General features: G+C 49.4%; 1 protein-coding gene across 1 annotated transcript in view; it reads left to right on the forward strand.

Annotated features, from left to right (window-relative positions):
• The first annotated feature begins 6 nt into the window (after positions 1 to 6).
• PODXL2 (podocalyxin like 2) overlaps positions 7 to 21,883 on the forward strand; it is a 33,046-nt gene continuing 11,169 nt past the window's right edge. Inside the window, exons 1-4 of the mRNA XM_085324350.1 lie at positions 7 to 78; positions 10,158 to 10,451; positions 19,783 to 20,675; positions 21,770 to 21,844. Of these exons, the coding sequence (XP_085180476.1) occupies positions 33 to 78; positions 10,158 to 10,451; positions 19,783 to 20,675; positions 21,770 to 21,844 (1,308 nt within the window). The 5' untranslated portion in view covers positions 7 to 32. The remainder of the gene's footprint in view (positions 79 to 10,157; positions 10,452 to 19,782; positions 20,676 to 21,769; positions 21,845 to 21,883) is intronic.

Consider the following 21,883-nt stretch of genomic DNA (forward strand, 5'->3'; position numbering starts at 1 on the left):
GGCGGCGCGGCAGGGCAGCGGCCGCCGCCGCCATGCAGCCGTTGCACCGGGCCCTGGCGCTGCTGCTTCTGGCCGCCGGTGAGTGAGAGCCCCGCGCTGGGCACCGGGACCCCCCCGGGCACCGGGACCCCCTCTTCCCCCGGGCGCCGGGACCCCCCGCGCCTCGGGTCCCCCTTTCCCTTCCCTTCCGCCCGGGGTCGGCGCTGGGCGCCTTCGACGGCCGCGGTGCGGCGAGGACGGAGCCCGCTCCGGGCGGGAGATGCCGCTGCGCCAGGGCAGCCCCCAAACCGCCTTTCTCGCGTTTGTGGCTTTTTTTTTTTTTTTTTTTTTTTTTTTTTTTCTCCTGGCATCGCGGCAATTTTACCAAGTACTGCGAAGGACGGGGGCAGCTCAAACCTCTCCCTGTTCCCCGCCGCCCCCAGGAGCCTTGTCCTGAGATCTGGAGGGGAGGCAGGGCGCCGGGGCAAGGCGGCTAAGGGCGGGAGCATCGATACTGGAACAGTTACGGGGGCTGTTGGGGGAAAATCCCCAACAAAGAGACCCCCTCGGAGGCTGCTGAGGCCGAGATTGCCCTCTCCCCCCCTCCACCGCCACGGCYTCTTGCAAAAAGCTGGTCGAGGCGAGGCTGCCAGCAGGAGCTTTGGACGGGGACCTTTAAAAGTGCGGGGGAGTCTTTGTCTTGAGTCATCCCGCTTGGAGGGCGAGCTGCGCTCCCAAGGAGTCACRGGCTTCCAGCGCGGCTGAGCCCTGAGACGGTGGCGTCCAACCCCCAACACGTCTGTCGTATCCCCGCCGCCACCACCATCGCCCCAAAACGTTCCCTGGGGGATGTGCCGGCTCTGCGGGGCTGGGGCCGCGCTGTCCGGGAGCGGTACGAACGGCACCTGGCCCTAGTGGTTGGGGGCTCCCGGCGCTCCCTAAAGAGGAGGAGTAAAGCTTTTAGGTTTGTAAACAATAGGGAGCTCATAGAGCAAAATGAATCCCTCCCCAAAAAAAACCTTCTGGGATCTCGTGCCAGTGCTCTGTGTCACAGAAGCGCCAAGTCTTTCCTGAGCTGAGCCGGAAGCCAATTCTGTGGCATCCTCGAGGCAGATTGTCGATGCTGGGGAAAACCACGGGCACAGCTGGCAAAGGTCCTTCAGCCACATCTTAGCAGGAAACTCGTGCTGCCGACTGCTAGAGCGGCKTCCCCTCCGTGGAGGGGGACAACGTGCGTGGGGAGGAATGGTGTTCCCACCCAGCCCTTCTGCCAGCACAGGTTGTCCCTGTCCCCATTGCTTTCAAGCAACACCTGTCCCGTGGAGGAAGGAGAGGGATCACACGATTGTTTTAAAATCTGGCGGCCAAAACAGCTGATGCTGCTTTGAGAGGAGGGTGTGTTTCTTCTTCTACTGAGCCTGCTGGAAACTTTCTAGTGCTGCTGTCCAGCTGGTAATGACACTAAGGAGCTGAGTCCTTGGATTTCCCTGTGGTCCTCTCTCCTGCCCTAGCAGGGTGAGATGTAGGGGTGGGATGGGAGATGCAGCTCTGAGGGTCAGCTCAATTCTTAATCTAGCAAAATTGATAATCTTGGTGGGTTGCGGTGGCTCTGGGGACAGGAGGGTGGACTCAGTTGGCCAGGCACCTCCAGAGTCCTGGATTYGTACCTTGACCAGAGGTCAGAAGAGAGGACTAAGACTTCTGGGAATTTTAGAAAGGGAGCCCCGTTTTGGTTAGCCGCCCTGAGCTTTCTCAGCGGTTTGGGAACCATTCCAGTGTGGAATAATTCAGTGCGCTCTGGCCTCGTTCTTCAGTCCTGCAGATCAAGAGTGGTTAAAACCTGAGAGCCACGGCAGCTGAGCATGACTGATCCGCTGCAGGGAAGGTGTGTGTCCCACAGTGTGCCTCCTGGGATCGGGAGCCTCACAGGCTTGTGGGATGGGCTGAAAAGGGATGTGTGCCACCTCGAGCACCCAGCAGCGCGCTGGCAGAGCATGGAGACATCTCTCCAGGCTCTAGGTTACGTGAGCCTCTTTGCTTTTGCATGTAGGAAAATGATGTGGTTAAACGGTGGGGGAAAAGGGAGGGGATTGGGTCTTTTCCCTCTCAATGTCTCCCTAGGTGCTTGTCTGCACGTGGGCTGCTAAGTTTTTTTTTTTTTTCTTTTTTTTCCCTGCCTGCTTAGACGATTCCTTGTTAGCACTGTATGAACGAACCCAAGCTGAGGGAATATTAATCAGGATGGATGAAAATTCCCTGTAGTCAATTTTGCCTTGGTCTCTTCAGTGCCAAAAGGAAACGTTCATTTAATTATAGGCATCAGGGATAGAAATAACTACATTAAGCCCTCAAGGGGAGGCTGCAGGTGACAAGCTGCAAATCGGAGCACACAGAAGTTTTCCCTCTGCTCGGCGTGGGAAGAAGCTCCGGCATTTTGTGGGTAAATAAGTGAGCGGCAGTAACAAAGCCAGTCCCACCGCAGGGCTGCGGGGAAGGTGCATCGCTGCCCACGGCAGGCAGCAGGGTGAATTTGCGTCCAGTTCTTGCTGGCTATTGAAACATGTAATCCCAGAAGAATGGAGAGAGGCAATTTGTCAGCCACACGAGTGCAGCCCAGACAGAGTCGCACAGAAGCAAAGCAAACGCGTGCGTTGGTTTGTTTAGAGGGCCAGGGATGCTGGCAAGGAAGATATGTGCTGCCAGGGCTCGTATCAGACCTGTGCTGTCCACATGCCTGCTTAAGCCCTGTTGTGGTTGCCAGGATTCAGATGTACGTTCCTGTCTTGGGGATTATTTTTTATTGTTTAGAAGCCAGATTTGCAGCMTTCCCTCTATATGACAACTGCAACTACACTCGGCTCTTCCTCTCCTGTCTCGTGTGCTGTTGAGGTAGTCAGGACCTGTACCTGTGTCCACGGACTACTGAAGCGTTGYGTGAGGCCAGTGCTTTTTGCCAAGGATGCATGAAAGTGTGTGGAAGGTGGAGGCTTTGGGGACGAGCCTGCTGCGTGGCCCAGCAGAGCGTGCAGCATACGGCAGGGTGGTCGTTGCTGTGCTCAGCTGCAGGGGCTGGAGCACAGCGTAACCATTTTGTGCTCAGTGTTGTRCGCGGTGAGTTTTAACGCCTTTTTGGCTGAGCCAGGCGGAAAGGACATYGCTTGTGTTTTGTCGTGTGGCCGTGTCTTGAGGAAAGTCCCTCCTGTGTTTTGAGGGAGCGCTTGTCCTGCCTGCACAGGGACGCTGTGAAGATGGAGCAGTGATGGGCCTCCGTCTGGTGTTCTGGAAATGGGCAGAGCAGTCCAGGCTGGGACTYTTTTCAGCTTTCATCCTGTGGCCTGTTAATGCCTGGGTGCCAGTGGCTGCTGTGAAAGGTGACTGAGAAAAGCAAATTCGCTTCTGTTGTATACAGCTGCCTCCCCTGATGCTGTTTGGCATGGGACCGCGTCTCCCCGGGGCTGGGAGCTGCCACTCCAGCTCACACGAAGCAYGGAGGAGAGCAGACGTTACAGCAGCAGAGGAGGGGGGTGTGAAGGCTACGAGACAATCTGGTGAGAGCGTGGAGGGGAGGGTGCGAAGGGAAACAGTCTGGGAGACTGAAACCAAGCAGAGCTGTGACTCGTGGCATGACTGGTTGAGGGAAGGGGGGTAGATGCAGTTGTCTGAGCTGCCACRACCTGCTTACGCAGGGTACTTCTGCTGGCGGTGGGAAGTGGTGTAAAGAGAAGTCCTGATGCTACTGTTCCTAAAGACAGGAGTCCTGACTCATCTCAGGGCTGGCATTTTCATTGCAAGTGGGGCAACCAGGACAAGCTGGTTATGACTGAGGATGCCCTGCACCTCTGGAGGTCAGAGCCTAGTGCACGTGGGGTGCTGAGGAAGGGCACACCTGCAATTACCTGCAAAAGAAGGTCCRTCTCCTGGCAGTGCCTGGCCACCTCCTGGTTTGACCTCTAGACCTGTGTCCTGTGGGTGTTCTCTGCTGAAATGCCAGGGGAGAGATTGTTTGCGGTCCTTTGCTGATGGCAATGTAACGCCTACTCAGCACGTACAGACGTGCACATCCTGTACCCTAGTGCTGGAGCGCTCTCATCGTGTTAGCTGTGAGGATCTATAAAGGCTTGAAAGATGCTGGCACAACTATTGTGTGCTCTAGGATCTCTCTCGAACGAGCTGTCCCAAGGCAAGGCCTTACTCRGTCACACCTTGCCTCATTTTCTCTAGTTAGGGCAGGTTGTTAAATACATGTGCTCCCTGCAGACCCGAGTGCTTTACCCGTTACTTCTCAATTGTACCGGGGCYATGGGAAAGTTGGATGACCTGGAGAGATGCTTGGCGAGGGACCTGCTGGCTAACCAAAGGAGGGATGGCAATCTGACTGTGCTTTCTAAAGCCCTAGCTAGAAATGATCCCTGAGATTATGGGCCTGGCTGAATTCAGGAGTGGTAGTAGGACGTGAGAGAGCAGCAAGATGGCGTGGGAGCTGGGCTAGGAGAAGAGAGGCATCCTAGCTGGAGTGTTTCAGCATGGGGATGGTCTGTAACTCCAGTTTAGCACTGAAATGACTTGGCCAGGTAACCTGGTTGTCTTGTGTGCTTCCTGTGCAAGCCATTGAGTGTCTGGGGGGCAGAGGCTCCAGATGAGAGATGGGAAAGGAGCTGGGACACTCCTCAGCTGAGCACTTCTCTTCCTCTAGTGTCTGTGGCTAGGATCCTTTTTATCATTTAAATTAGCTCTGTGTTTTGTTATGTTCTGCAAGCAGTTTGTGCCGTTGGCTGTGCTGCCCCAGGGCCTCTCTTCTCCCTGCCCTTGGTCCTTGCTCCCCAGCCTTTCCAGGCGCAGTGGCCTGGGGGAGGGAGTATCCCTAGCAGATGCTTCCCTCATCTGGTCATTGTGTTTCTGTCCTAAATGATTATCAGTAAATGACCCATTCCTGACCCAGGAAATAAGTGTTGGACAACTCCTGGGTTTGGGATAGGCTTGAAAGGAAGGTCAGTGGTAGCGGGGCCAGATGGACATTATTGAGCTGCTGCGTTGGCAATACCAGGATGCCTCTGAGCTCTCCCTATACCCATTGCACACCTGCTTGGGTGGTATTGCACAGGATCTACTAGCTGGTGGAGAGAGGCTTAGTGAGGGGAGAAAGCCTGGGCCCGTGCTCCAGGCCGATTCTCTTCCCCTCAGGCAGGGTTGATCCTGCCTTATTGGTAGTAGTGTGGTGGGCATAGCATCTGAGGAGGAGAGGCTTGCAGAGAGAATGCAGATGGGGAGACAGGCAAAGCAAACGGCACACGAGCCCCTCTATGAGTCAAGGCAGTATGCTGATATCTTAAGGGATGCTTATGTATTTCCTTGGAGAGAAAACTGAGGTTTACTTCTTTTTAATTAAATTTTTAAAAAGTCATTTGACACTTTCACAGCCAGATTCSATTTCATCTCCCCAAATCCCTACTCTCAGTTCAGCTGGATACAGAAATAACTTATTTCCTCTTTCACTTCTGGTCCRTAGGCCAAATAGGATCTTTTAAACAGCTCCCCCAATCTGTGGAGAGATAGTTTGCCTTGTGCCAAAGGATAAAGTAGTTCTCAGTTAATGTAGAAAATGCTTTCAGATTCTTTCAGAATTGCTTTGAAATGTGAAATAGTTCATATTCACTGCAATTTAGGAGAAGACAGATCTCTCCTTAAACTCTTGGGTCTAAGGGCTCAACAGCTCCTGCTGTTGAGCAAAGCTCTCATATCTGCCTTGTCTGGGCATTGACTCCTCTGCTGAGCTGAACGGCTTTGAGTTGGAGRCATTTTCTGAGGGTCCACTGCAACCAACAAACTCATTTCATGTGTTTGAGAGACTCTAGCCTCGCTCTCTTTCCAGTGCCCTTAGAAGGCTAACACTGGAGTGTTACTCCCTGATGTTAAAATTGCTCATTTTGCTCCTCATGGAGGTGATGGTCCTTCCCAAGGTCTGCATTACCTCCTCATGTCATCTTTGGGGGTGCTGGCAGCTGGAGAGCTTGGGAGGTCTCAGCCCATGCGGGAACTCCCTGTGCTGATTTTGGTGCGCTCTCTCTGCCTTTGTTCCCTCTCCTTCCTCCATTTACATCTCCCACTTTCTCTCCTTTCTCGTCCCTCCTCTCCCTGAACTGGGGCTGGTTTTGCCTCCTCTGCTTGTGGCCCTGCTGTTTCCTGAAAGGCTGGCTACCCTCTTTAGCATGCACAGCCTCAACTCCTCCAGGTTACGCAGAGGTGCCGCAAAAATAGAAACAAGAGACAAACGCCCCATTGAAGCAGCTGGCGAGCCCTGGCTTCGTTCCCTATTCCCTCCCATTTACATTTGCAAGGTTTTATTCGCTTGTGTTTCRTTTTCCTTATCGCTTGATATCTGACTTTTAAAATACCAGATCAAGAGACTGATGGCAAATGGAAGTTGTCTGATCCTTGTCCCTATCCTAAGAGGAAACTGGCTAGCCGCAGATTTCTTGGGCATCAGATTTCCTCTCTCGGCTGTGCCCCCCTGCCTCCCAGCTGAGCTTCTGCTTTGATTCTTTCTTTGCCTTGGTGCTGACAGCTGCACTGAGCTCCTTTGAGATGCTTGGAGAGGGTGGGAAGGTGGCAATGCTTAGGTCTGCTGTTTGGCGTCCCAGGCCTTTGGGTTATCACTGCTGCTGGTGCAGAAGGCATAAAGTGTTGYTGGGGTGCTGTCAGGAGAGGTACCGCTTTATATGCTGGTGCAATGGTTCAGCTGACCCYGTGGCGTTAAGGCTGGTGCTGGGACAGAGGATTCCTCCAAGCCAACCTTGATGTCCAGTGCCTGTGGATCAGGTCTTGAGGCATTATGCTGCCCCTTCCCCCCAGTGAAGATACSTGGCTCGCTCAGGCTCTGTCTGTTAATGACTCACTCGTAGGGCTGTGATGATGTAGTTTTATCTTGGGCTGAGGAGAGCGGAGCATCCCAGTAAACAAGATAATGCAGCTTAGGGGTTTTAAACTGGGTAAACACTTCAGAGTTAAATGAGAGTAAACAAACTTCGAGGACCTGAGCTTCCTGCACAAGTGGAATCAGCTGTCCAAGTGCCCAGGTTCATCTGCCGCAACGTGTCAGTGGTAGAGATGGCAGAATGGGTTGTAGATAAGGTTTCGGGACAGCCCCAGTGGTGTACAGCGGGTGGAAATCAAGAGGCTTGATCTAGGCTTTGGGGTTGGGCAAGGTTATATTTCACAGCTTTTTCCCTTTGCCTAGCTGGGTGGGAGACTTGGGCATGTGCTCTAACATGGCTGGAAGGATAGACAACTGCATTGGCCAAGTCTCTGCCAATGGAGGTCAGAGGAAGCAGAGGTATCCGGGGGGTGTGGGGGGGAGGGGAGATGAAGAGCTAAAGAGCTAAATCGATGCAGGCAGTCGATTGCAGTTGGCCCAAATCTTCCATGTGGTCTTGGGTCTGTGATGGTCTTTCTCCATTATTCTGCTCCGTTTTCTGCATAACAAGGACAGTGTTCCCTTTCTCCTGCTTGCTGCTCTTGATCATTTTTGCTGGAGCCGTGAGCTTCTCTGAGCTTCTCCAGGCAGATGCTCTGTCTGACAGGGCTGTACAGAGCTGAGCAATGCTCTCTGCTAGTGATGCAGACACTGCYGACTGTCTTATGTCAGGCTGGGGAAGCCTGGTCCAGGTGCCATTGCTTTAAAGCCTGGCGAGCACACAAGCAGCACTAAACAGGCRGAGGGGCTGCACTGGGCAGGTCTCTCCAGACCAGTGCTCCGGCGCAAGAAGTGTGTGAAGTCTTGTTCCAATTGCGGACTGTGCTGTGGATGTACAGCACATTGGGAACTGGCCTGTCCCTGGGGATGCCCAGAGGTGCTTTGGTTGGCCTTGTGGTGCTGCAGTATCTTTCTTCTCCATGCACCCTGCCTCTGTTGCCATTCCGTTTTTGTTGCTGTRCTGGCCTCGGCCGATCTTGTCTTGGATCGATAGAACAAACTGACAAGACTGAGACRTGCTGAAGGGCTCAAGCATATGTGGGAAAGAGCAACCAAGAAGCTCAGAGTTGAGCTTTGAGAAATGCATTTCTGGGCCTCCAGCGTTTCCAGAACAGGTTTGGTAACCAGCCCTATGAGTGAGCAGTGATTCCCAAACATTTTCTGCTGACAAGTGAGTGTTTTCAGTGAAAGCACAAGGTCCAGCCCATTTGCCATTTCCCCATAGCTCATCTCTGCACCTGCCCTGGTTTGAATTTGTCCATCTCGGATGTGGAGTTGTAGATGGCAGTGGAAGGAACCTTGGGAGGTCTCCTAGTCCGTGCCCTTGCTTGAAGGCAGATTCAGCTCTGCCTAAACCATTTCAGACCACATGTATCCAAATTTGCTTGCAACATCCAGATGAGAATTCAGCAGTGCTTGTGAAAGGCATTAATACCTCGATTTTCTAATGCTTCAGGACTGTGCAAGCGTTTTCACMTCTGCATTCCAGTGATATCTCAGAGCCATTCCTAAAACAGGAATTTCTCCTATTAAGATACCTCTAATGGATAGATATAAGTTTCTTGTAGCAGAAATATTTGTTGTTAATTCCCAAGATGATGACTTTGTATTATTCCTTTTCATAACATTTCTGTTCTTTCCATCCTCAAGATTGCCTAGCTCTACCTATAATCTTTCTGTGTAGCAAAGATATCTCCTCACTTTGTCTCTGGTTAATTTCATTATCATGTTCCTAATTTTCCTGCCAAGGTCACTTAGGAAAATATTAAAGATGATGAGTTTCAAGGACAGACCTTGAGGAATTCCGCTAATAGCCTCCCTCCGGCACAAGGCACTGTCATTTTTCCTATAGCTGAGGACTTACAGTTTTTCTATTCATCACTGTCTTTTCTTGCTTCTCTTGTAAATCTCCATGTGGTGYTGTATCAGATATTTTACTGAAGTCCAGATAGATTAGATCTACTGCATTTCTCTTGTCTAGAAAATTAGTTATCAAAGAAAGTTACCAAATTAGTCTTCATTTCAGCTTATTCAATTAGTTCAGTTCAGTGACTAGTTCATTAAATTTTGAGAAACTGACTATGGGCTGAGAAAGCAGGAAAGCTTCTCTCTCTCCTTTCTTTTTTTTCCCCTTCCAATCTGTGAATAAAAATCAGCTGTGAGAGGATGAGTRTTTCTAGTTCTTGTGTACTGAAGACCAGAGGGCTAGGAAACAGTTGGTTTTGTTCATTGACTGCAGTTAGTTGTTTCATTTGCTTACCAAAACTATTTTAAATGTGTTTTGGTAAATTTATTTTTTTCTTTATCTCTCCATGATATTATTCAGCTGATAAATACCATTACTTATGATGGTATTTATCAGCTGAATAAWGCCAAGTTTCAGATGCTGTTTTCTTGCATTTTAATTGACTTTCAATATGCATGTGAATGTACCTTGACACAAATCACAAAGTCTCATCGAGGAAATGAGAAATGTCAGCCAAACTTTCTAATATAAAAAATGGAAATACCAGGTTTATAATTGTTTAAGAAAGTCTATAAAGTATTACTCATCTCCCTGCTTAGCTTTAGGTAGATATGTTTGCTGTTAGTGTGTTTTAATTCTTACCAGTGACAGCCCTTGCTTATGAAAACAAAAGGTGTGAGTGCAAAATGATGTTCAAATCGATGACTCAAAAATAGATTGCTAGCTTGCTGATTTAAAACATGATTAGAATTGGTGATTTAAATAATTTTCATTTAAATCAATCTCCCTGCATGTGATATAGGTGTAGATCAGGAACACTAAGGTGAAATCTTGGCTTTGTGACAGTCAAGTTGAAAGTCTTGTTGACTTCACAGAGCCAGAATTTCATACCTTAAGTGTAAAACACGCCACATCCCTTCCAGAATGGATGATTAGCAAGGCACCCCCTCTTTTCAGAGAGGCAGAAGCCTCAGAAAGGGCAAACCATCACTGCCCTATTGCACAGCAGTGCCCAAGGCTGGATGGCTGCTTGGTACTGGCTGCTTCCTGATTGATAGGAACGCTCTTCTGTGTAGTTGTGGGTGTTTCCTGAGATATCCTGATTTTTCTCATCCTTTAAGAGTGCAGCTTGCCTGAGGGGCAGGTTACCCCAAAAGCAGGTAGGCAGATAGAGTTGGCAGGAGAATACAGGCTACTGGGTGTCAGTCCTGTCTCTAATATGGGTTTGCTGTTGTTGTACAGGGACATTGTGCCTCTGCCTTGCCTCTTCAGAAGAGCCAACTGCTGATGGCCTCACTTCAACTTCCCTGCTGGAGTTTGCTATGATGTCCCATCTGGAGGCCCTGAATTCCCATGAGCAAACCAGCCCTGAGGCCCCAGAGGCTGAACTCACCCCCAGCTCTCTGCATACTGCCCCAGGATCAGGCTTTGCCAGCGAGGAGAATGAGGAGTCCAAGATCTTGCAGCCCCCGCAGTACTTCTGGGAAGAWGGGGGAGAGCTCAACGACTCCAGCTTGGACTCGGGACCGGCAACAGGTATGTTATTTTTACCCCATTCTTTYTCTTCTCTTTACCAGGGCTCTGTGAAGGCAGAGGGATGTAGGGATCTGTTTTCCTGCTTTGACACAATTCTTGCTAAGAGGGTCTGAGATTAAACGTCAGCTCTATTTTATCACCTCGGTGCCTGACGTGTCCCCAGTGAACCCTGAGCAAGCACAGGCTTTAGAAAACAAGATGCAGCTGAGCCTTTATTCCTGAGCTGCTACGAAGTTCCCTGAGCTAGGAGAAATTTCACTTCCATCTCCTTGTTTGTTGTTCGCTTCATCTTCTTTCTCTCTTTCCTTCCTCCTTTTATTCTCTCTTCTCACTCCCTTCTTACTGTTGCTGTCTGAAGGTCTCAAGACCCTGGCTCAGAGGTCCAGACCATCTTGGAATTTGAGTCCCAGCTGAATTCCCAAGGCCAAATCCTAGATTTCTCATGCCACGACTGCAGTGGGGACTTGAACCGAGTGAAAACAGCAGGTTTTCTCCATTGCGCAGTTGCCCGGCTGCCGTGTCCTGTCCGCTCGTGGGGAGCCTGGGCCAAAATTAACTTTATGAGGTTTTTTGAGCTTGCCTTCCTCTGTGGAATGGTTTTGGGTGTTGGTCCYTTAGCGTTCCTCCCCTGAGCCTCTTGATGGTTTAGAAATGCTCATGGGTAGAGGGATGGGAGGAAAAAGTGTTCACAGGGTTTCTAGTAGCTTAGGAGATTACTCTGCATACTTCAGCACTGAGTGTCATGCAAGGCATGTATTAAGTGTTACCAAGGCCAGGCTTTCAGCCTTATCCCTCCTCCCTCATCCGATATCACTGCCTCCCTCTCAGCAGGTCTGATTGAGGTCTGGAATTAGAAAGCACAAGTCTTGTTTTAGTCTTATCTTCACAACCATTTTTGTGACCTTAAAAAGGCCTGTGCGCATGCAGGGCTGAGGGCTGCTGTGGCGTGCTAATTGGCAATGCAATGACTCGGGTTGCCTGCTGCGGCATGACGTGCACTCTGCAAGGCCGTAGGGCGAGGGTCATCCTGGCTTAGGTCTCTGAAGCCCTTTGCTCACTAGCATTGCTGTTAAATTTGCTTGGCCCCTGCCGCTGCCCCACTGCTTGCATGGCCCCCAGGGCCCTTACAGTGCTGGCTGTGGGGAAGCTCTGCAGCGATCTCGTGGAGGATGGCACTCGTTCCCACTAACGCGTCCCTGGGACAGGCTCAGCCTTAGCTGCTCTCGCGCACTGGCAGTATACTCAGCGGCGCTTTTATTTGTGTGCCAGCAGGCACCTGCATGCACTCACAGATCTGGACGTGACTTGGAAAACAGCATGTGCTTGTGCATTGAGAGGGAGATGCGCTGGGTACCAAACCAGCCTTGCCTCTTGCACGTGCCTCACTCCATTTGTATGCAGAACACACTCATCTCCTTCCGTTCTCGCCTGCAGTACTTTCCAACAGAAACAGATGTGTGCTTTCAGCTGTCCTTTACACGTACTCTGCCCTATCTGGTGCCCACCTAACCACTACAGTGCTTCTAAGCACTGGCTTTTCCCTGACCATTGCTGTGTCCAGGACACATTTCTCATTGGCATTTCAGAACCTTGGTTAATAGAACAGTTTGAATTATTCAACAGCTGGGAGTACATTTCTACTTAAAATTTAATTAGAAACCTGCTGTGTGTCATTTTACAATAAAAGATATTGTAATAGCATCCCTAAATTGGGCAGCCTTCTCCTGTCATGCAAAGTCTGTGCATGAGAGAGATACACTCAACCTTACTTGCTGCATGTGTGACAGATGCCATGTGATACCTTGTGGAACTGTGTAATGACATCTGTTAGGTTATTTTCAAAGTATAAATCCATTAAACAGTTTCAAACAGCTGTTAAAAAAAAAAAAAAAGGAGTAAGGTGTAAGTTTTCCTTATGTAGGCTTTTTCTCTGAATGGCAGTAGAGTATAGGCTGGCCTAGCTGATAGCTCTGCCCCAGGCACAGCTCTGAAACCCTGTATCAGTCAAAGCACAAAATAGGATTGTTATACTCCTAGAGAGAGAAAATTCCCCGCTTTGAAGAGACATGTAGTACTGGGCTTCTTTCCCTGTTTAGTTTAAAGATATTGGGCTTGGGATTGATGGTCTTATTGTAAATACGCAGATCTCCTGAGATTTCAAAGCTGTATTAGTCATCTCTCCTTTTTCCTGTCCCTCTGAAGTCTGTATGGGGTGCCTGCTCTGCCTTTGTGTGACTTTGCAGGCTGTGGGAAAAAAAAAAAAAAAAAAAAAAAAAAAAAAAAAAAAAAAACGTAATAACACTTTGCAGCTGCTGCACTTTTTTTTTCTAAGTGCACTCAAACATCCTTTAAAAATATTTCTGGAAAACATGTGGCATCTAGGGCCACCTGTTAGTCCATTAGAAAGTAAGAAAAGTGAGAATGAACTCCCACTGGTTGGACACAGCTCAGCCTGGGGCTCTGGTTCTCTTGAATAATGTGCTTTTGCTGTTTTATGCTACAGAACAGTAAACCTATATTGACATTAGTGAGTGCCAGACTGTGAAAGGGCCCTGGGATTTGTCTTCTGTCTGAGTGTACACAGGGGTGCACACTTGTGTGTGCACTAACCCATTGGTATGTCCTGGCTTTGCTGTTCATGCACAGCTGCTTCCCAGCAGACCTGCATCTGAATAAATGGATCTGGTCTGGTGGGGGTGTGGTGCTATATCCTTAGGGAAAGAAGCAGTGAGTGACTCCCATCTCAGGCAAGAGACAGGTGAGTGGGGCTACCTGCTGCATCTGCGTCCTGCTCCTCTAGGGCTTCCAGGGAATCCAGAAACTGCTCGGGTTGTAGTTTGAAGTTTGATTGCTTTGTCTCACCTTTTGTATTAAATTGGCCTGAGCCAGGGTCAAACCTACRAGGAGATGAGGACTTGCAAGGACTTATCTGGCCTTTCTTGCCCTCTTTTCCCTACTTCCCATATTGTTTTGCCTGAAGCATTTCATCCACCCCCATTTCTTACTAGCCCAGTGCATTTTCTGGGCCAGAGATGTGGCATCTTTTCTTTAGGGGTAGAAGGGAGTTATCAGGGCTGCAGGTCTCTGCCAGGTACAACTTCCTTGTCTCTCTCATCTCTGGTAAAGGAGCTACTGTGGTGCGTACAGCCTGATGTAGCTCCTCGTTTGCATATCTAAGTTCCTTGTCGGCTCAGTCAGAACCTGGTGACTCGCGTTCCTCCTCCAGTCAAGGCTCTGGATTGAGACAGCCCAATCATTAGTAGGAAATGGGATGTCATGAAAACTGATCCAAGACTTGAGGGGCTGGTGAGGGAAGGTGTATATCTGTCTCTTCCCTTGTCCAAGAAATTGGAGTGCATCATCACATCTTCCAAACATGGTGGTGGGCTAGCATGAAGCTCACTACTGCTCTGTTAGCTCCACAATTTTGCCTTTGAAGACCAAGGCATAGCTGTGTGGAAGCTATCACATCTAGACTCATGAGCTGGGAATTCACTAGGATAGCATGTGGCACTTGGGGAAAAAAAATGTAATCTTTTAATTATTCATGGTGATTAGTAGAAGGGATTCCCATGAGAGTTAGGATGCAAGATAACAGGATAGATAAGCAGAGGCACTGCATTCAAAGAAAAGTAAGCTTTCCAACCAGCTAGTGGGATAAAATCTCTCCCATCCTCAACTATTCTTTTGTCAGAGAGATCCCAGTCCCTCCAGTCGTACAGAAATCTGCTCCTCTTCATCCAGACTGACAGCAGATCTCCAGTTCTTAATACCATCTTCAACCCAAGCATTAATGAAATGAAGCACCTGGTAAAGACTGTCTACATAAGAAGCTTAATGCTGAGCAGCCCCCTGCCTGAGCTTAGCTCCCGGGATGCCTCTTGTTTATGCCTCGATTTAATGTACACTGACGCATTAGGTGATCCGTCTTGGGACAAGCCATTGCTGGCAAAAGCTGACCTGTGACAAACAGGGTTTCTCTGGGCATGGCATTAATCTGACATAACTATCACSGACCAACTGTGTGGGTGGTGGTGACTCATTCTGGCCTGTTGCAGGTTACACTGAGGGGGAAAAGGTATTGGGGCTATTTAGGAACAGCCATAGCCCTTCGAATTAGTGCCCAGTCTCCATCTGAAGCAACTGCCAGACATCGGTGAGACTTAAAATTTTATTTCCTGGAGTCTCTCTTTTAACTATGACCTCTCTTCTTGTGTGTRTGTGGATATCTCTTGAAGTCCCAGATAGTAACTTCACCTAGCTCTTCAGGAAGATTGGGGTATTAACCCAAACTGGCTAAGTGCCAGTATTGGTAATTACATTTTGCTTCTGAAATCCGCCTGCARTTTCAATCAGGTGTAGTATTCCTTTTTGCAGTAAGCCCAACTGCTTACTGTTTTGCAGTATGGAGCACATAACATCCCAGAACTTGCTGCACTTTAAGCAGCAGTGGTAAAATGGACTCCACACTCCATGAATATGGTAGGTAGTGTAATGTAATGATGTTAGCAAGCTGTGTTGTTGTTACAATGGGAGCACAGGAATGGGCATGTCTTTATTATAGTGCCTTCTAGTTATCAGTAATTCAATCACTGGTTAACGTGATCTGCTTTAATCCAATAAAGACCTTATGGTCATGTTATGTGTACTAAAAATGATGAGGGTCACCCTTTATTCTGAACTGTCACAGTCACTTTAAACAGGTAATAATGGTAAATACAGGCTAGGGAACCTTGCAGGCAATGACTGAGACCAGCTCTTCTGAATGAAAAAGAACTAGAAGTGCAATGAATTAATTGTTTGGCTAGGGAATTGTGCTTTGGCAACGTGCCAAGTCTTGGCCCATCTGGTGTCAGGGAAGTTTTGGTATTGATTTCAGAGAGAGCAGGATACAGCCTAAAGGACAGCTCTTGCAAAGGGTTGTAGCTCATGTTCACCTCTCCCAGGGCAGCTCATCCACCTCCAGCCAAGGGAAATSAATCTGTGTGACCCAGACCTAGGCCTGTTGGGAGATGCAAAGGGCAGGCCTTGAGTAGTAAGAGAGCTGTGTGAGATGTTTTCTACAGAAAACATTGCCTGAGGGKCTTTGCAAGAGAGCTTGGAGGCGGRGGCGGGGGGCTGAAGGCAGCTGGATGTTGCAGTGTGAGTAGTATTGCTACAGGGCGTGATGCGACTATGAATCTCTGGGAGAGAACAGGGCATGGAGGTAGTGGCTGCCTGCTAAACTAGTCTGGTTCATCCCTACCAGACTGCTTTGGCCAGATACTGAGACAGTCGTGCTCCAGAGGGCAGCTCTCCTGAGCCATCCACCTCTGATGGGGTTGGCTCCCTCATGGCTTAGCTGCCCTTACTTGTGGCTGCTAGGGTGCAGTATCCAGGCACACATGATCTCTGTGTATATCCACATGTTTTGGTTGTGGTCCGACCTACTGCTGATCTCAGTGGAGACTGGCAGAGCAGACCCTGGCAGGGAAGGAGCTGGTGATGTGTGCGGTTACTGCCTGCTCCTTTCCCAGGCACCCTTCTGTCTAGCAGCTCTCTGCTCCCTCATTGAAATTCAATGAGTTGATAAACCAGCCTGACAAATCTGGCATTGCAGTCAGCTCTGTAATACCCATCTCCTTAATGTAAAACCCTGCCTTACTTCTGCAGCAGCAGCATGGGTCGCTTGAGTCAGTCTGGTCTTCCTGTTCCATGCTTGCTGTTTCTCATGAATCTCCACAAGAACTGATGGGCATGGGACTGAATAGCGCTGATCTAGGATGATGGGAAGGTCTGTGCAGTCCCTTTTGCATGCCAAGGGTGTGGGAGCTAGTTATAGAGGGTCTGCTGAAGGGAGAGGACAGCCAGGTGGGCCTGTGGGTTTGCAGGGTCTGATAGACCCCTCACTGAAGGAGAACTGCTAGCTAAACGTTGGAAGGGATCACTAAAAATGAGAGATGTTCTTTGAGTTGACCTAGAGCTGGGTGAGGAAGGAAAGATATTAAAGGAAACGTTGAGAAGTTTTCCTCAACGAGGAAGCTTTAGCTCTGGATTGCACACAGATGAGTGACAGAAAACAGCTTTTCTGGAACAATATTTGGGAGGAAGATGCTGGGACCAGCTTTGTGGCTGGGATCATAGCAAGGAAAAGGATGGGATGCAAAAATTCCTTTGAATTATGGAAGAGGCATGTAAACTAGAAGCAAATGTGAGTGCCTTAAAGAGACTGGACCTTCCGAAGTTGATGAAACTCTCTCTTTGGAAGTGAGGCCATGGGAGGACAGTTCCAGGCAGGAATGAAGTCCCTAGCTGGAAAGTTTGGAGGGAGGGACTGSATGATCATCCCTGAACCTTTGCACTTGGAAGCAATTGAATCGTCCTTAGGAATCAAGTTGTACAGAGAGGTCCTCTTTTTAAGGAGCATAAAGCAGCACAACTATGACCAAAACACTTGAGTTTCAGCATTCTCCAGTTGCTAAATTTTGCATCTTGCCCCATCTGAATAACAGTCCTTGCAATATTTGACGGGAATTGAGGTTATAATTGATGGGATCTTACTGAGCCAGATGGGAACAGGATGCTCCCAGATTAGCACACTGGACAGTGGGGAGGCTGGTGGCAAGTAGGAATGTTAGATCAATTAGCAGTGAGCATTGAGGGCTCCTGTGTCTGCTTCCACCTCGCTGACTTACTGCCCCAGGGAAGCGACTTTGGTTTCGGTCTTCAGCTGCCTTGTAAGACAGACACCTGCTGGGGGAGTGTGGAATTGGTTCTCCTTGAACTTCAGTCACCACCTGGGGAGATAGCAGAGGTGGCAGTCCCTCAGGCTTCCTTAGACCTTGTTCATGGAAGGTGGCATGGCTGAACCACACGAGGCTTTTCCCCTTGGGATCTAGCTAATCCATGACAGAGCACTCTAAGGAAGGGTTGACTGCATGGCCTTGAAGGAGAGCTGACAGTTCAGGAGCATTTCTGTCTCCTGGGGTGAATGTCTTGCTTCTTTCTGCCTGGTCTCTTTTTTTTCTTTTGTGCCCAGCTACCGATTCTTGCTATTCTCSTACTGGGAAGAAGCATGGGGGGGAGAGGAGGTATAGAAGAGCTGAGAAAAGCTGAGCGTGCAGGCACAGGAGATGGCAGAYTGGATCACAACTCCTTTAAAATAATATCCTATCTGACAGGGGGAAATAAGTATCTCCCTCCTTGCCCACAGGGCGGCAGTGCAGGCAGAGCTCCTGCAGTTCCTGCTGAGGCTGGTGTGTTCAGTGCAAACCCCTGTCCCAGTGGCAGGAGGAGCAGAAGAGCCCAGGGAGAGACATTAAACCTTCACCATCTGTTGGAAGAGGGTCCTGACCTAATGTCCTCAATCCTGTGATCTGTGGCTGTTCCTGCTGTTAGCCATCATCTGTCTAGCAAGGCAACTACTTCTCTATAGATACTGGGACGCATAGCTGTCGGTGAAGGCCTTTGGGAAGGCCAGCAGCAGGCAGCATAGAGGTGATGGCCTTCCTCTGCCTTTCCAGTAGGTGATTGCTCCTACCGCCTCAGTGGCCACCAACAGAGCATCACCAGGGAGGCTGCTGGATAGCAATAATCTCCTTTAATCCTCAGGATCCTTGGACTGAGATGAGTCTCAGTCAGGCTGGGTACTCTGGTAAAATACAGCAGCAAAGCAGACATATGCTAGAGGGAGAATCTGCCCCTGGTGGTCAGYAGATCTCAGTGGCCTGTTTGCAGCCTGAGTTGGGAGAGAGTCACCACATGACATCCCTGAAGGTCAGCAGCAGTGTCCGGGGCTGTAAAGCTCATCCCTGGGTGGCATGCGGAGGGAGCTGCTAACAGTAAGGCAAGGTGGTGGATTAAAGGGAAGTGCAAAGTGGTGGATTAGGGAAGCCACTTGCTGGTGAATAGGAGTATCTTCGTGCATCTGCTAGGGGCAGAGGGAACAGTGTGATTCTCTGCTCTGGAAAGACTAGGAAGTGGGGAAAGGGGCTGGGTTGCCAGAGCAGCATGGGCAGCCCTGGTTGCCAGGGAATATCCAAGGCAATAGAAGTGTTTGTCTACATGGCCATCCCCACTTGGGAGCTTAGTGCCAGGTCCAACAGCAGCAAGGAACGGTTTGGGGTGGGGAGGGTGTGGAGATCTCTAAGACATCCGAATGGCTGCTGCCCACTGTACTCAGTGAAGCAGCTGCTTTGGCAGACAGGCAAAGGGACGGAAGCGTTGAGGATTTTAGACAGGTGCTTATTAATAACCAAAACTTGGGTTAGAAGCTGATTTCTGGCTGCAAAGGGACCCTCTCCCCTCCATTTCTTGACCAGAATATGTGCTGCGCTTATCTTGGGGAGAAAAGGAGTTAATTGGGATGAAAACCCCCTGAAACATGCTGTTGGGATACAGGCAGTTTCTTGAGAAAGATGAAGACTGATTTATGCCTGTTGGAACTTTGCTGAGTTCCAGCTTAATGTATCTGATCTTACGGATGCTTTCCTTATCCTGGGACGGCTCCTCACTGCAGTCCCAGAAGAAACCACTGCCTGCTCTGACCTTATATTTGTGAAGTGCATTTTTCTCCTTCAGCTGCATTTTCCTAGCAAAGTCGCATGCAGCAAGCAGTGATCAGAGCCACAGAACACCCAAGGCTGAAGTTGAAGGAAGAGAGGGATTGAATTCAGCTCTTGCTCTGGCCTGTTTCTCGCCAGCAAAAGAGCTCCTTAGTGTCATGGGAATCTCGTAATTCAGACATTTGAGATTGCTTTTCTGCAATGAAACCAAACAAACGCACGAACAGAAGTCCTGCCTTTCAAAGATGCCCAAGTTGATTCAGATTTTGATGCTCTTTGGGCACACCAGGAAGCAGGATCTGGTTTGCAAGGCTGCTATTTTTCCTCCCTAGTATCTCCTGCTTTGCTAGTGGCTGACTACTGTTACAACCCAGTATCTGTCTAAGCCCTTTGTGAAATGAATCCTTGGGTCCCAGCTTTTTTCACAATGCTTGTAATCTCACTTTAGAGATGCCAAATATCAAACGTGGTGTTTGTGACTCTCCTGGCTAGCAGGTCTGTGGAAACATCTTCAGTGCAGAAAGAAGTGGGGAGGCTCAACATACGAATTATTCTTGGGGAAAATGAGTTCAGTGGGATAGGGCAGGGAGGTTGGGGGGCCATGGGAAGTTGCACTACACTTATTGGCTGGGATTGTTCCTCTTCACAGTGGCAGGCTACATGCTCTGAGGGCCTCTGCCATTGGACCCTCTTCAGTGACTAGCCATGTATACTGGGGCTGTATCCTAGTCTTTCAGAGTTCTTGAATATGTGAGATGTGACGCACAGTCTCTTGGATTTCTTTTTAGACTACAGCTTCCCTGTTGCCTCTCAGAAGGCCCAGCCCAAAGGGAACAGGACGCAGATGAAAGACACGTGGGAAACAGCCACCCTTCAGCCACCAGCAGAGCCAGCTGAGCTGGACTCACACACATCTTTCTCTAGCACGCTGGAGGAAGAGGAGGGGCTACTTCCTATAGACCACTTGAAAGGAAGGCCAGAGATCCTGCAGACCTCCAGGCCGAAGGACACATCCAAACCAGTAGGCCAAGAGGACTCCTTGCTATCCGTCCTGTTTTCCACAGTCTCTGCAAGGCCAAGTGTTGTGACTGAGGCAGCCACAGGAATTCAAGAAGAGGAATCTGTTCCTCCAGGCTTAGATCTTGGGAGTAGCATGGGGCCAGGCCTTCTGCCTGTGTCCTCTGTCTTTTCTACTACCACTGCAAGATCCCCTGGTGTTTCAGAAGAGCCTTTTGAGGTGACAGCTGGGGACACATGGGCTGTTGAGGGAGCAGGTTTGGAGCCAACTGTGAACACCCCAAAAACAGAGCTTGCAGAGCCTGCAGTGGAGGCTGATGATGAAGAGCATTTGGCCAAAGAGGAGTTCCCAGAGACCACGGTGAGGTGGGAGACGCTGGAGCCCACGGTGCCAACTGGAACAGAGCAGACAGTGGAAATGTCTGTGGGGACACCCTCTCCCAGCAGCATCTCCCCAGACACTCAGACCTTTTCTGGTGGAGACCAGCACCCTAGTTACTCCACAGCTCTTTGGGACAGATCTGATGAGCCAGCCCTGGATCTTGCCTGGAATGACACAGAGTTGGCCACAGAGACCGTGGCAGCAGAGAGGAGCTTGTCACCACAGGCTGGGGATGCCCGCATGGCTGTGCTGCCAACAGAAGTGCCCTGGAGTTCACCACAGGTAGCTCTGAGAACAAGGACTTTTTGGGAGGTTGCAAGGGAGATATTTGGATACTCCTCTCAGGAGGTGTTTAACTCCTTAATCTTATCTATCACCCTAAGTCCAACCAGTTTAAATAGCATCTTCTACTCACTCTCTCAGCCAGTAAATTTTGGAGGAAGTTTTCTGTTCTTTCACAGTATTTCACCAAGGATCATAGATACCCTGAAGAAGGACCTGCCCCCCTCCTGTCTTCCCCCATGAACTGCTGCACAGAAATTCTGTTTCTAATAAATGCTTGCCCTTGGGGACACAGAGAGCAGCAAAAGCTTGTTGTTTCCTCAGCCTGCATTATTGGAAGTGTCAGGACATAAATGGCCCCAAGGACCTCTAGAAAGGGAGTGAGAATCAAGTGCTATTTTTGCTGCTACTGCTGCTGTTAGCTGCAAGGGCTAGATGCAGAGCAGGTGGAGCAGGGTATGGCAATCTAGGAGGCTGTTAGGTTGGGAGAACTGGTGGGTGAGGAGGTGCAAGGTGAATGAATCTGGCAAACTGGCAGGTGGTTGATAGGTAGGAGGAGCTGGCTGATGAGAAAGTACTGGGGAAGGTTTTTTGTTTTGCTTTCTACCCAAAGTACTTGGGACTCTGAGGAAGTGACTTAGTCCCTTCGTATGTCCAGTCTTGCCCGCAAAATACTGCCGTATCTGACCAGTTTGTATAAGGACCACAGAGGCTTCTGTTCAGGTTTTCTGCTGTGTTAAACCTTAGTTACATATAAAATAAGGCTTTAGGCTAGAGAGAGCTTTCCAATGAGTACCTGAGTCCTTTTAGATGTAGGTAGAAGGTAAGCTGAGCTGTGGCATGCTGGCACAGTAACCTTGTCCCTGCCTATATTCTAGCACTGAAATTAAAAGAACTTGTCTTAGCTTACAGATGGAAAGGTGAATCCCCCTGAGTTCAAAGAGTTAGAGGACGGTTACTTCCTTTGAGAAACACCTCCAGGGGGTACAGTGCAGCCCCTTTCCTTGTTCTGCTCCCTTGCGTACCCCGTGCTTTCAGCAGGAGAGCTGCATTCGCTGCCCAAACTCAACTGTCTTTATGTCTTGTCTTTCAAGGTAATCTGCAAAGACTGGAGCAACCTTGCAGGGAAAAACTACATCATCCTGAATATGTCGGATAACATCGACTGTGTAAGTCAGTCCAAAGAGATTTGATGGCGTGAGAGGAAT

Source organism: Rhea americana, unplaced genomic scaffold, assembly GCF_003343005.1.
Source record: "Rhea americana isolate MKP2758 unplaced genomic scaffold, rheAme1 scaffold_120, whole genome shotgun sequence".
Classification (NCBI taxonomy): Eukaryota; Metazoa; Chordata; class Aves; order Rheiformes; family Rheidae; genus Rhea; species Rhea americana.